This window comes from Dermacentor silvarum, chromosome 1 (assembly GCF_013339745.2).
Source record: "Dermacentor silvarum isolate Dsil-2018 chromosome 1, BIME_Dsil_1.4, whole genome shotgun sequence".
NCBI lineage: Eukaryota > Metazoa > Arthropoda > Arachnida > Ixodida > Ixodidae > Dermacentor > Dermacentor silvarum.
Window position 1 is genome coordinate 172,563,645 of NC_051154.1, and position 15,395 is coordinate 172,579,039.

At 47.4% G+C, this 15,395-nt stretch overlaps 1 protein-coding gene across 1 annotated transcript in view; it reads left to right on the top strand.

The window, feature by feature from the left end:
• Nucleotides 1-15,395, top strand: part of LOC119436396 (uncharacterized) — a 321,501-nt gene that overhangs the window by 242,388 nt on the left and 63,718 nt on the right. Inside the window, exons 2-3 of the mRNA XM_037703235.2 lie at nt 7,922-8,302; nt 10,873-11,095. Coding sequence (XP_037559163.1) covers nt 7,922-8,302; nt 10,873-11,095 — 604 coding nt within the window. The remainder of the gene's footprint in view (nt 1-7,921; nt 8,303-10,872; nt 11,096-15,395) is intronic.

Here is a 15,395-nt window from a genome sequence, read left to right on the forward strand (position 1 = left end):
CAACCCCAGATGGTCCGCATTATTCTGTTGTCCACCACTACGGCGTGCCTCATAATCAGAGCGTGGTTTTGGCATGTCAAACCCCAGAATTTAATTTCTTTTATTTGCCCGTTCCGATGGTTCAGTGGCTATGGCGTTCAGCTGCTGAGCACGATGCCGCGGGTTCGATTGGTTCGATTGCCAGCCCCGGCGGCCGCATTTCAATGGGGGCTGAATGCATGAACGCTCGTGTATTGTGCTTTCGATGCACGTTAAAGAACTCCAGGTGGTCAAAATGAATCCGGAGGCCACCATTACGGTGCGCCTCATAATCCACTGTGTAGCTTCGGGACGTTAGCTGCTACAATGTAATTTAACTTCTTTCCGCGTACAGGCTGTGCATGACGGACAGTCCCTCCACCAACTTTCGGGATTGCGATGGCGCGATCATCATCATCATCAGCCTATATTTATGTCCACTGCAGGACGAAGGCCTCTCTCTGTGATCTCCAATTACCCCTGTCTTGCGCTAGCTGATTCCAACTTGCGCCTGCAAATTTCCTAACTTCATCACCTCACTTAGTTTTCTGCCGTCCGCGACTGCGCTTCCCTTCTCTTGGTTTCCATTCTGTAACTCTAATGGTCCACCGGTTATCCAACCTACGCATTACATGGCCTGCCCAGCTCCATTTTTCCGCTTAATGTCAACTAGAATATCGGCTATCCCCGTTTGCTCTCTGATCCACACCGCTCTCTTGCTGCCTCTTAACGTTAGGTCTAACATTTTTCGTTCCATCGCTCTTTGTGTGATCCTTAACTTTGTTATCGAGCTTCTTTGTTAACCTCCAAGTTTCTGCCCCATATGTTAGTACCGGTAGAATGCAATGATTGTACACTTTTCTTTTCAACGACAGTGGTAAGCTCCCAGTCAGGATTTGGCAATGCCTGCCGTATGCACTCCAACCCAATTTTATTCTTCTGTAAATTTCTTTGTCATGATCAGGGTCCCCTGTGAGTAATTGACCGAGATAAACGTACTCGTTTACAGACTCTAGAGGCTGACTGGCTACCCTGAATTCTTGTTCTCTTGCCAGGCTATTTCACATTATCTTTGTCTTTTGCATAGTTAATCTTCAACCCGACTCTTACACTTTCTCGGTTAAGGTCCTCAATCATTAGCTGTAATTCGTCCCCATTGTTGCAATAGGACAATGTCATCTGCAAACCGAAGGTTGTTGAGATATTCGCCGTTGATCCTCACTCCTAAGCCTTCCTTCCCAGTCTAAGAGCTTGAATACTTCTAAGCATGCAGTGAATAGCATTGGAGAGATTGTGTCTCCTTGCCTGACCCCTTTCTTGATAGGTATCTTTCTACTTTTCTTGTGGAGAACCAAGGTTGCTGTGCAATTCTTGTAGATTTTTGCCAAGATATTCACGTATGCCTCCTGTACTCCTTGATTTCGCAGTGCCTCTATGACTGCTGGTGTCTCTACTGAATCAAATGGTTTTGCATAATCTATGAAAGCCATATATAGAGAGGTAGATTGTGCTCTGCAGATTTCTTTATTACCTGATTGATGACATGGATATGATCAATCGTAGAACATTCCTTCCTGAAGCCAGCCTGTTCTCTTGGTTGACTGAAGTCAAGTGTAGCCCTGATTCTATTCGAAATTTTCTTGGTGAAGAAGAATGGAAACTTTATTATCAAATCAATCAGATTTCAGTCCGGCGTCTTTTTAGTGGGTCTGGGCACCCGCCGCGGACGCGGTTCCGAGACCTTGTCTCGAAGCGGCTTCCTCGGCTCGCTGGACGGTCCAGAGTTGTACTGTCAGGTTCGAGCTGAGCAGTGCGGTCTTCCAACGCGAGTGGAGGCTGGCGGTGGAAGAGACGGAGGTGTCGGCACTACCCGAATTGTTTGTTATGTCCTGACATTCCCATAACATGTGATTAAGTGTGGCAAACTTTCCACAGGATGTGCGTCTGTTTGTAGTGTACATGTCTGGATACATGGCGTGCATGAGTCTGGGGTTTATGTAAGAATCAGTTTGTAATTGCCTGTAGTGTACTGCTGATGAGCTGCTGAAGAACGGCAAGACCTCATACTCCTACCGGCCACACACGGAGAAGGTGACGCGCATCTTCTTCAGCAGCAATGACAGTTTTGTGGCAAGCGGAGCGTAGGACGGTAGTGTGGAACTGCTGTCTCCGGACATCAAGACCACCAAGATGCTCAATGAACCAACCGGAAAGGTGGTGGTTGGGTTGCAGTGGCCACCGCAAAGATGCTTCAAGCTGGTGACCACTGCGATGGATGGCTTGCTCTACGTCTGGGACACAAGCAGCAGGCGCTTGAAGAGCCGGCACTGCCTGCATCCCCGGCTAGGCGCGAGCAGCCTGACGCTGTCGCCTGTCAGCGAGTCGCTGTTGAGCACGGTCGGCCACGACAGCCGCTTAGTCCTGTTCGACATGCTCATGGCCAGTCCACTACATTTTCAGGCATGGAATGGCGCGTGACACCGGCAATATATATATATATATATATATATATATATATATATATATATATATATATATCGCCGAGAGCTAGTGGGCCTATGCTAGTCCAGGTGCAACCACATTAGGAAGGCCCACTAAGCTTCAACAAAGTCACTACCTCACCAGAACAGGAATTGGCCTCCCTGGTGCAGTATTCGGCCACTACCACCCATATGACTCCTACAATTTACCCATGGCCCTCAGTCCCCAGCGGCTGCGGAGCACCTGACCAAGACGGTGGTCACACCTGCGACGCGGCAGAGGGTGCCAAGAATCTCTGGGTCCAGACAGGCCGCCAGTGGAAACTGAACTTGGCAACGTTCAACACTCCCACCCTATCGAGTGAGGCTAGTTTAGCAGGGCTATTTGAAGAATTATCAGGTATTTCCTGGGATATTATTGGCCTTAGTGAGGTTAGAAGAACTTGTGAGGCCTATACAGTACTAGCAGCCACGTCCTCTGCTACAGAGGTCTTCCAGATAACAGAGAATTCGGGGTAGGATTTCTAGTCAATAAGGACATAGCGGACAACATTGATGAATTCTACAGCATTAATGAGAGGGTAGTAGTCGTCGTAATAAAGCTTAATAGTAGGTATAGAATGAAGGTAGTACAAGCCTACGCCCCAACCTCCAGACACGATGATGGAGAAATAGAACAGTTTTATGAAGATGTTGAATTATAGATGAAAAAGGTGCAAACTCAGTATACTGTAGTCATGGGCGACTTCAATGCAAAAATTGGGAAAAAGCAGGCTGGTGAGCAAGCAATTGGCAACTACGGCATCGATTCTAGGAACACCAGAGGAGAGATGTTGGTAGAATTCGCGGAAAGGAATAGGCTCCGAATAATGAATACCTTCTTCAGGAAGCACAGCAACAGGATGTGGACCTGGAAAAGTCCTAATGGAGAAACAAGGAATGAAATAGATTTCATACTCTCTGCCGATCCGAGCATAGTGCAGGATGTAGAAGTGTTAGGTAGGGTAAAGTGCAGTGACCATAGGTTAGTGAGGTCTAGGATTACTCTCAATTTGAAGAGAAAAAGAATAAAATTAGTCAAGAAGAAACAGGCCAACCTAGACGCAGTAAGGGTAAAATCAGACCAATTCAGGCTGGCGCTCGCAAACAAATATGCAGCCTTAGAACAGGAAGATGAAGACAACATAGACGTATGCCATAATACATCTCCTCAATTGATACAGCCCTTCTTTGACGACGAAAGACTGACTTTGTGTGCTGCTTTAAGCAGACTCCAGTGTAGGGTAGGAAACCAGGTACAGTGTGGCTAACCTCCATGCCCTTCTGTTTCTCTCTCTTTTTGTTCCTCGTGTAGCTATTGCACAATATATTATCCCTCATATCATAGTCTAATAACTATGTACAATCGTATTTGTAGCTTTATCTGAACGCAATTTATGCACAAATTCTGCTTCAACTCTCATCCGGATCCCCAAGGGGCAACTGTTGTGAGGCCAGGAGACCATCGATTCGATATGGCGCTCAGAGCCTCTATCTCCAAATCGCGTTGTACCGGCTGGTCTGAGAAAGTTTTCAGAGGCGAACATTCTATAGGACCGAAGGTCACATCCATCGCTTGCGGAAATAGCTATTCGCGCGCTTGCGCAGTTTCATTGAAGTGCGCCGGCCTCAGAACTATCCTTAGACGTTTTTCTGTACGCTTTTGTACGTGTAGTGTTCACTCTGCCCACTTTTTCATCTTTCTATCACCTTCTCTCTCGCCTGTAGTGAAGGGTAGCAAACTAAACGTTCGTCTAGTTGCATCTCTACTTTGCTTCTTTTTGCTTTCTCTCTCTGTCACGGAGCGGCATATTTTCGAATGGTTTGGACGCTGATTAACGACACGCCGAATTACGAGCGTCAAAAACGTGGGCTCCTGACTGTGCAGCGTATAATTTATTCGACATCGACACGCCGAATTACGGGTGTCAAAAGCGTCGTGGCCGCTCGGGCTGCCATCTCGATTCCAGACGCGACACGCCGATTACGGACCCAGAAGTGTGCGTGTACGTCTGCGTGGTATGCCGGGTTCCACCTTGGCCCTTGACATTGGGAGAGAGGAGAATCTGCGGTTCTTCGTCCATGGTGAAAGGGACGCGGCCAAGATTGTTGGGAGCTAAGAGCCCTGAATTCGGAGAACTCTACATACCGGCAGTTTCCCTACATAGGGAACTAGGGAAAGGAGAGGCTATTTAAGCACAGGTTTTGGGCCCTGCTGATTAGTCTAGTAGCTGAACCTATGCGCTGCTGAGAAGCCGTTGGGGGGCTAGTGCCGTCCAGTATCGCCTGGGCCGCCTGGCCACGTCGGAACTCCGAGGAACTTGTTGACGTACGAGACGTCAAACCAGCGTCTGCAACGAAGCTCACGGTAGTTCGCCTCAAGTTAGCTCAACCTGCTTGAGGGAAGTCGTCAGATCTAGACTCCCGGGAAACCCAGCCCAGCAATTCGCATCCCCCTTGACAAGATCGGACCGCCAGCATTCTTCGGGAAAGCTTTGTGCCCCGACTTCACGGTTTGTGGACTTGCTGCTGCTGCCCGGCCATGCGTATGACACCATTTGTTTTCTTTTGAACTTTGATTGCTCTTGAACTTTGTTTTAGTGAAAACTGTTAAGTGTATTCTTGTGTATTTGATCCTCGCACTGTTTCATTTTTATATCTACTGTTCATTGCTCGTATTTATTTGTCTTCATCATTGTGTTAGATTAAGTTCAGGTGTGTTAGTCTGTCTTGTGTTTTTTTATTATTGTATTTTATTAATCTGTGTGTATTTATCAGCGGATAAATATCTTGTTTTTTTTTGTTTGTTTACTCCCGACTCTGACTCTTTTCACTGTGCTCGCTTGCGTACGGAACGACCAACCAGCTTGTCTACCCGGTCGATTGACTTCGCGCCGACGACGAATCGGGGACAGCTGTGACACTCTCTCTCCTTCTGCATGCTTGCTCCAACACAGGTGCACGTCTACATGTTAATCAGTGCAGGATTGTGCTTACGCTGCCGCCACACCCGCCTTGAATAATCGTAAACGTTGAAAAAAGTTTGGAATCTTTTCTAGTTAGAGATGTTTATCAATGTATCTTCGTCGTTACTTTTTACTGTAAAGATTTTTGCTATGTTAAAAAGGTACCACATCTTCTAGATAGGTGATTTATTTGATCGATTCGTTGTTCACTGATTGATTGATTGATGTTGTGGTTTGTCGTGCTCAAAATTAAGGCCACCTCTGTCGTGATGGGCCACCGTGTAGTGCATGCCAGGCGTGCTCCTAGGATGAAGTTCAAACGCCATCAACTCAGCTATGCGACAGAAGAAGAACCCCCGTTTTATTCTCGCGTCGTCTTATGTACACTTCTAAGCACAACATCACCTGATCATCTCGCGACTCGCCTTGTATACACATTCAAGCACAGCATAGCATGATCAATGACAGACGTAGCTGTAGCCGCTCGCCGTGTCTCTCACGTGGCGTGGCGCGTGAGATATGAAAGAGGAATCTCAGCACAGCATCTTCAATTCATATACGTAGAGAGTCGATATCACGCTACTGTCAAAAAAGAAAACTGGTCCTGGAGCAGTATAGCGTAAAAATTGTTTCCGCTTGATTTTGTTTTTATCATCCATCGCTCACAATCGGTCAATTTTTTCTTCTTTATTGACATGAATAAATGAGGATATATTCGCACAAAGATGCTGTCGGGGCTACACCGTTTCACATGACAAACTTGAAAATACATCGCAAGTCAAATAACATCACAAAGATAAAGGAAACGCATTATGAAATGACTAGATAAGTCCTCGAACCATAATATTTCACATCTGAGAAATAGAGCTCTATAGATGCATTACAGATGCTTCCTCGTGATAACGTAGTCGGAGCGCTGCTCGTACCACTGACAAATTCTGCAGATGAAAATAATTGTAATAGAATCGTTACATTATCTCGGCCTTGTTTTCCTAAATAAAATGGTTTACGCAGTGTGACAAGTGCCAAGCAGCAGTTGTGTCTCTTGAGCACGATAAGCGTACCTCGAAAATTTCAACGGACAATTTCAATTTCAACAAATGTCACAGTAACAACCAGTGTGACCTTAGTGTCAATAGTGGGAAAGGTGGGTTGGCTCTTTCAGCTGCGAGCATGTATGTCATTTAATTTGACTCCTACGTTAGTTTCACACTTTAGTATCGAAAATATGCAGATACGCCTAGTGAAGGGACAAGAAATAGGGACGCGAACCGATGACATCGAGGTTTCGGGAGTGCGCCTTAGAAGTGTAGAAGTTCCCGCATAAGTAGTGGAGAGACTGCCGCTGCCTATGTCTTAGCCTGTTCCAACCAATCACGGTGGCAGTAGTATAGCAGGAATGACAGCAGTGCCGAGGCTCACGTAGCTGCACATTCCTGAAGCTAGGACGTGGCTGACATCTTCAGTTTCGCTGGTGGCACAACTTTATACCTTCAGGAGATGCGAGCTTGAGATGCTAGATTTTCCCAACCTGTGTTTACCAGTTTGTGTTAACGCAATAATGTAAGCGGAAGTTAAACAGGGGTAGTATAATGCGAGGGTGATTGTTTTCCGATTCTATTACTATCATCCACCGTTGACAGCCGATGATAACGTGGCCGGAGCGCTGCTCGGACCTCTGACGAAGCGGGAGAAGGAATAGCATTGGAATAAAATTGTTACGTTATCACGGTTCACCCACCTTCTAAAGGCCGAGTACATTTGTATGTCCTCACACGCATATACTATGGAGTCGCGAAAGGTTGCAATCAAAGACATGCTACTCCTATTTAATAAAATTGTATATAAATAGACATATGTCTCGTATCGACAGAATTGGATTGGAGTCGACACATTGCAGATGCAGTGTGACGCAGAGGCTCAAAAAAGTCAATGAGGATGCTTTGGCAAGTGTTGATGCTGCTGGTGGGAACATCGATGGCCAAAATGATACTTTTGTTGCGGTAGGTATATAGCGGCGCGTTTCCGTCACTGGACTATTGGCACGGGAACACAGAGCTTCGGATGCAGAAAATTACGTTCTCAAGGGCAGTTTGTCATCGGCCTTTGCTCTAACCTCTCTCGCGGCCTCACCTGTTTGGAGCATGTTATCAAACAGTTTCTGAAAATTGCGAACAGCTTTGCGAATTCTGGCCATCGTTTTAAATACCAGTGGTCATCACCCACAATCGTACATTCCTGAAAGTAAAGGTGACCTGCCTAATCTGAATTTGATTGTTGAAGACCCCATTCGTGCACATTGTTAACTCGCTCGCTTACCGCTAACACAATGCTCAGCGAACGTGCAGGGAGACATCTAGAACTACTCGCTTTTCTCGTGTCGAGCCCTCCACTCACAGGTGCTTTTGGTGGATGCAGGCGTGGCACAAGCGATTCCTGGTGCTCAAAGACGAGACGAGCGAGCGGGGCCCACTGCTAGAGATGTACACGAGCCAGGAGGAGGCCCTGTCGCAGTGCACGGCGCCAGCGTGCAGTAGTGGTGGCAGTACGGCGCGCGCTTCGCCTGCGGCAGCGCCCGCCTGTTGCCGACTCTGCTTCGACCTGGCGCAGACCGTGCATGTAGGCTTCACCTCCGACTCGAAGCGATTCCCCAACGCTCTGGTGCTCGTGTGTCAAGGCCGATCGCCACTGGTGCTCGCCGCGCAGGACGAGCTCGGCTCGCGCTCATGGCTGCTCGCTTTGGGACTCATCGCCCACAAGGCCTCTTCGCAGCATGGGTGGAGGTTTATGTGCCGAAAGGTGAGGCCTCGGCCGAATTTCCATGTCTCTTGCTCCCCAATAAACATTTGCAAATCAGGTGCATACTCCTCCGAAGAATGCAAAGGTGAAGACTAAATGAGTTTTCAAGCAACGAATTGCTATCAGCTCATGAGTTGGAAACTGCCATAATATTATATACCGAGTAGCTTCTGATTCACACAGTTCTGAGTTGGATGTGAACGTAGCGTCTTTGTAGCCTTAAATTCACATTTTGACGTGTGTCGTACTGCCGGCACGCCGCCGTGTAACTTTGCTCACCCACATTGTCACGAGTTTAATGATGTAACACGGGTATGCATGAAGAAGCATGCCAACATTTTTTCTTCACTTGGCAAAAATGTGCCCAAACACTATCATTTGTGCAACATGCTGTCGCCCGATTAATTCATCTATCAAATACTCTTTAGGTGTCAGTATTCTAAGCAGAGCTTTTTTTTTTTTTTTTTTTTTTTTAGCACTGGTGAGCTAATCACATGCGACGAAAGCCTTTTGCACTGCACGTCGCGGTTACGGGGCTGAGCTTTAGATTTATTTTGTGACTCGACAGAATGTGACTTGATTGCTTTAGCAAAAGCTCGTCTGGTGGACGATGACCAATATGCAGTGAAAAAAAAAAATGGAGAGAGAGAGAGAGACAAAGCATTCACTGCAGTCAAGAAAGATACTTGAAATAAAACTAAAATCTGTTTCAGCTCTCCCACGGAGTGCTTGTTCGCGTGAAAATTCGATTGGTTCTTTACGCATATAATGGTTATTTAGGCTTTAAAAGTGTAGCAGGCTAGAGAGCACCGACATTTGGTAGGTTCACACTACTGCAGATCAAAACTTCCGCAGCCGTCTGAATAGACAAAGGTTCCAGATAAAAACTCATCATTTTTGTGGCCCGTGTTCACAAGAAATCTTGTGCCACAGAATTGGTCATAAGGGCAAATGCCAGCCAATGCTCATGCTGGATGTATCATTCGAAAAGGCGTCGAGCTAATGACAAATAGCACTTAAGAGCGGGAAAGATTTGTGAATGCGCCCCCGTTTCTTTTCAGCTAGTATTATGTACATCCACACCCAGTAGATTTTGCGTGCTATAGGTATGGTGTCCGGCGATGTGAGTTGTTGAATGTCTTTCCTTTTATTTAAGTCAATATAAAAGTATATATATATATATATATATATCTTAGCAAATATCTACAAGGATTCCACAGCTACCTTGGTTCTCCACAAGAAAAGTAGAAAGTTACTTATCAAGAAAGGGGTCAGGTAAGGAGACACAATCTCTCCAATGGTATTCACTGCATGCTTTGAAGAAGTATTCAAGCTCTTAGACTGGGAAGGCTAAGGAGTGAGGATCAACGGCGAATATCTCAGCAACCTTCGGTTTGCAGATGACATTGTCCTATTCAGCAACAATGGAGACGAATTACAGCAAATGATTGAGGACCTTAATCGAGAAAGTGTAAGAATTGGGTTGAAGATGAATATGCAGAAGATAAAGATTATGTTCAATAGCCTGGCAAGGGAACAAGAATTCAGGATCGCCAGTCAGCCTCTATATAGAGTCTGTAAAGGAGTACGTTTATCTCGGTCAATTACTCACAGGGGACCCTGATCATGAGAAAGAATTTCACAGAAGAATAAAATTGTGTTGGAGTGCATACTGCAGGCATTGCCAAATCCTGACTGGGAGCTTACCACTGTCGTTGAAAATAAAAGTGTATAATCATTGCATTCTACCGGTGCTAACATATGGGGCAGAAACTTGGAGGTTAACAAAGAAGCTCTAGAACAAGTTAAGGACCGCACAAAGAGCGATGGAAAGAAAAATCTTAGGACTAACGTTAAGAGGCAGGAAGAGAGCGGTGTGGATCAGAGAACAAACGGGGATAGCCAATATTCTAGTTGACATTAAGCGGAAGAAATGGAGCTGGGCAGGCCATGTAATGCGTAGGATGGATAACCGATGGACCATTAGGGTTACAGAATGGATACCAAGAGAAGGGAAGCGCAGTCGAGGTCGGCAGAAAACCAGATGGGGTGATGAAGTCAGGAAATTTGCAGGCGCATGTTGGAATACGCTAGCGCAAGACAGGGGTAATTGGAGATCGCAGGGGAGGCCTTCGTCCTGCAGAGGACATAAAATATAGGCTGATGATGATGATAATGATGATGATGATGATATTGCTTCGGCCTTATGCCAAAGTTCTAATGTCGAACTTCAATAGCCAACGGATGCAATGATGTAACTTCAGCTCCTTTGGTGCTAATTTCAACGGAAACACTTTCTCTTGCCCTGCATGCACACACGATGGCGAGCAATCGTCGCTTTCGTTAAGACAAAATTACACTGTACGGTTTCCCCGCCAAGCGCAGCGCGCCTGCGCCGCACACAATAAAGCAAGATGCATTTATAGTACAGCTGGAGAAGCGACCATATTTAGACAGAGGCCTCGCCTACATGTCTCCCGTAGTGCCTGACATGATTCGATCACGCTTGCTCGCTTTGTTCTCCGTTATCTCTCTAAGTGCGTATCTCATGGGACTCTTAACGGTGCCAGGCGTCCGAGCAAGCGGCGGCCATGGCCAACTCTGCGGCGTTCAGCAGCAGCCTGGAGAACAGCGCGTCCGGCGCCGGGAGCACCGACCTGGGCTCCTCGTGCCGCACCCGCACGGCGCGGGGTAGCGGCGGCAGCAGCGGCGCCTGCGAAGGCGACTCGGCCGAATCCCTCGACGGTGTGCTCATCCCGCCGCCGCTGGAGTACGGCGATGGCTGCCTAGACAGTGAGTACACGATGCCGTGTGAGGAAACAACCAAACGGTACAAGCAGAGCCAATGTGAGGGCTCGAACTGTTTTGTGTGGTGTAACGAAAATAGCCGAACATATTGTATACGGTGGGTTGTCGAAACAGCCAGCGATCCCGTCTTCCGATTTCTGGTCACATCACACTTTATTTAGCATGGAAAAGTTTATGTAGCACTGTTTATTTAAAGGAAACAAAAGGGTTCGAGGTAGTTTGTTGGACAACGCTCTTTTTATATATCTAATCAACTCCTGCGAACGTTGGTAAAGAAACCGTCGAAACGTTTCGCTATTATTGCGATAGCAATTATATGGACACTTCTAGCGGATTTCTGCCGTCGCCGTCGTCGTCGCCGTCGCCGTCGCCGTCGCCGTGAGGTTCCCTATAGATAAAATCTTCGCCGCACGCCGTATGCCCGAGCGGAAGCGTGCGGGGACGCGCGCTATCACGGAGAGCGAACGCACTCAATCACCCACGCGCAAGCAAGGAAGCGGGAAGCCAGCGCCGGAGGGAGCGCGGGGAGGGGGGGGGGGCGCACTTCTACGCTGCCAACAACCGCGCTCGTCGCTCGCTCGCACCGTCGCTTATCTCCACACGGCTCTGACCTTTATGCGCCGTGCATTCGCCGCTCAGTTTCCGTTGAAGCGATAGACCGCACGTACCTTCGCCCGCTGCTGCGGCGTATATATGCGCTTGCTGCCAGCGTTTTGACAGTCGTTGTCTGCAGTCATCCAGTGTGATCTATTCATGTTTGTTTGTGCGCGCTCACACCACGCTTGTTCAATCAGTTGGTAATAGTCGGGCCACATTTTCCAACGCACGCTACACATGCAATGCTGCCCGGGTCGGCAGTGCAGCGCTACAGGTGTGTCCCTTCGCACGCGCTGCCCACGGGAAGCGCTTCTCATCAACACCACCGTTTCACACGCGCCTCCTCGTGGTCATCGAGTCTCTCTTCATGTCGGTCTACTTACGCCGCAGCACACCTGCTTACTTAATCAGCTCATGTTTACTACAATTCATATTGCTACCAAAGCCGCTCACCTTACTTCGTATGACATTGCTGTGTTGCTATCGCATTCACTGCTTCGCCCTTAGGGCGAAACTGTGACACTTTTTGACCAAACGTTCAAGCATGCATATCATAGTGGCCGATGGTATTAAGAAAGTACGCTGCTGACATCTTGAGAAATGTTTTTTAGGTAACCGTGCTTTTTTTGTTGCTATTCTACAATCCGTTAGACTGCGTGGAAAATGGGTCTATGGCGTAGTGACCTAGGTTAAAATGAGATAGGTACTGTGTAAATCGATCAGGCAACCTTTAAAACTGGCGTTGTCTCACACCCGACGTCGGTAACGTAGCTCAAGAACATTGTTCATGTGTGTTATGTGGATTGCGTGAGTGTGTGCGCGTGTGTGTATGTATGTGTGTGTGTGTGTGTATGTGTGTTTGTGTGTGTGTAGGTGTGTGTGTGTGGGTGTGGGTGTGTGAACGTTAGAAATATTGCGTCTATAATTTTATCTCATCTGTACTTGAAAAATGTGAGTCATTTTGTGCTGTAAACTAGGAGAAGAGGAGTAATTGGCACCGTCTACAGGCGGTAACACCTCCTTGCACACAGATAATAACAAAAAATATCGGTCACTTGTTCAATACCAAACAATTCGGTAGAGGTTTACTTTAAGTTATCTTTGCGGCCGTTTGCTGAGCAGATTATCTTTTTTTGTTTAAGATTTCCTGCAAATCATATACAGTTACAAAGGCAATTTGCATTAAGGAGACCAATAACCATATCTTATCAAAGTATTTGTGTGTGTGCGTGTGTGCGCGCGTGCGTGCGTGCAGGCACCAGAATTTAACTGAGGAGGAGGAAACAACTTTATTTTGTTAATTTTGCTTAGTGAGGGGTGGCCACCAGGTGATGCTTTACAGCCACCTCCTCGGCTCTTTTGATGGGCCGAAGTTGAACCTCCAGGTTCGGGTTCATGAGTATCGCTTCTCACGCTTCAGGCGAGGGAGCGGCCAACAGATCTGGACCCACATGACAGTGTGGGTCTGTCAGGACAGAGTAAAAGTGTGACTATATTTCTGGGTTGGGAAAGGAGTGCCTTTGAAGTCGGTGTCAGGTGGCTTCTTGTCCCTTGGTGAGCTTGGGATGAGATGGGGGTTTTGTCCGTCTTGCGAGACGGTATACTGTTGGGCAGTATCGTGGTATGTGGTCAGTGGCTCGCTGACCAGGTCCACCGGGTCAGAGACGGGACCCACCGCTCGGCTGATGAATCCTCGAGCACACTGATGGGCCGCCTCGTTCACCGGGTTCCCTGCGTGAGCCGGGACGAATATCGATTCATTTGGGGTGGGTTCTTCACTGTCTTGTTGTTTGGGGGAGAGTAGGGGGTGCAGTATTCGTAGCATGGCTGGGGCCACGATTCCATGTGCAAATTTGGATGTAGCGGTCTTTGAGTCGCTGATTATAGTTGTAAATCCGGCCGCTGCAGCGAGGGCAATGGCCGCCTCTACTGCCTCCGCCGAGTTGAGGGCACGGACAGAACCGGCCGTCCTTATTGGTGCTGCTCGGGGCGTAGATTGGTTGTTGTCATTGTTGTTGTTGATCTTGGGAAGGGTAATTACGCTGATTGCGTATGTTATTTGGCAAGGTATATTGAGCAGCGTCGACGTATGCTGCTTCGGAGTTGGACCCATGGGTTTTGCGCAGGGCTTGAGCTCTTGCTTTTCGTCTGCCGTCGTGATGACTTGCCAGCATGTTCTTTGGCAGCGGCTTGATGATGAATCTCGTGCTGATGTCGGGGGAAATGGTGGCAAGATTGTTGTGCGTTGGGGATACTCTGTGCCCGATGTGTCTTGCTTCCCTGTAGTCGGTGAATGGGCGCCGTGAGTTGCACATTCACCGACTACAGGGAAGCAGGAAACTCGCTCAACATGCAGCATTCCCACACAATACGTGGCAGAAAAATTTACTTTTTAGATATATGTAGGTGATTGCGCGACATGTAGCCTGATTCTGGAAACAGTGACAAAGAAGACGTTTAGCTGTTGCGCATTACCAAGGAGGAGGAGGAGGAGAAGGAGGAGGAGGCGGGCCTGCAGACGGACCTAGCCTCGCAAAAGTTGCCGGCAATTGCTCCGCCTGAACGCCACCTACCAAATGCGATACGGACTGAAACACTTCGCAGTGCAGCTACCAACACCGGGTATCAAAAACAAGTTGACACGAAGCCTAATACGTTGCGTGTTTTCCAAACCACGACGACCCACACGGTTCACTGCTTACTTCCCAACCCTCTATCACGGAGGAACTTTAGGAGGAGCCGAATCACCTCTCTCCTAAATATCCGATGTCCTCGTAGGAACAAAGTATCACTTGTATTTGAGTGTGGTGCCGTCTTGTGCTTGAGTTTATCTATTAATATCTTACGTTCTGCTTAAAATTCAAGATTCTGTAGTACGCAATGTTCAATGAAACTAGGAGCTTGACAATGCTCACACGACGATGATGGGCCAAGTCCTGTATAGCACCACCAAGATGGAGTTCGCGCTGACCCTGTACGAATGTGATATAGGAGAGCGGCACCAGTTCTGTTAAATCCCTTAATCACACAAGGTTGATGTGGTGGAGACTACAACGAACGGAAGTGGCTTAAGGTGTCCTTCTTGATGTCTTTTTTCGCGTCCTGGGGAGCCTTCTTCGTGGGCTTGAAGTGTAATCCTTTTCGCGTTAGACTGTCAGTGGCCTAGTTGCCTGCTACGCCGATATGGGAAGGTTACCATTGGAACACGATGGTAAATCTGACTTTCTGTAATTCTTTAACAGTATGTAATGCACGCTGAATGCATTTGCATATAGCAAACCTGTACTGCAATAGTTGCAGCGCAGCCTTGCTGTGTGAAAAGAGAACAACAGGCTGAGGCTGATACCAAAGTGCCAGTGCTTGCGGCTATTGCACCCGCACTGCCTCTGAAGATTGAAACGTCTCCGCCCTCGCTAGCATGAATTTTGCAAGAAACCCATGACACTTCTTCATGGCGAGAAAACTGCTTCAAATGTAAGCAGCGGTACGAAAAAGGACAACACTTCAAACATTTATCTGACACCTGCGTGATGCAGAAAAATGCGAACTACTTCTTTTTAATTAAAGCGTGTACAATCAAAAGTTATGCTCGTTTTATTTCTTTCTTATAATATCCTCAAAAGCTATTGATTCCATGTGGTACCAGATACGACATTTACAGCGTAAGCTGCTATGGGCTCATTCCAAT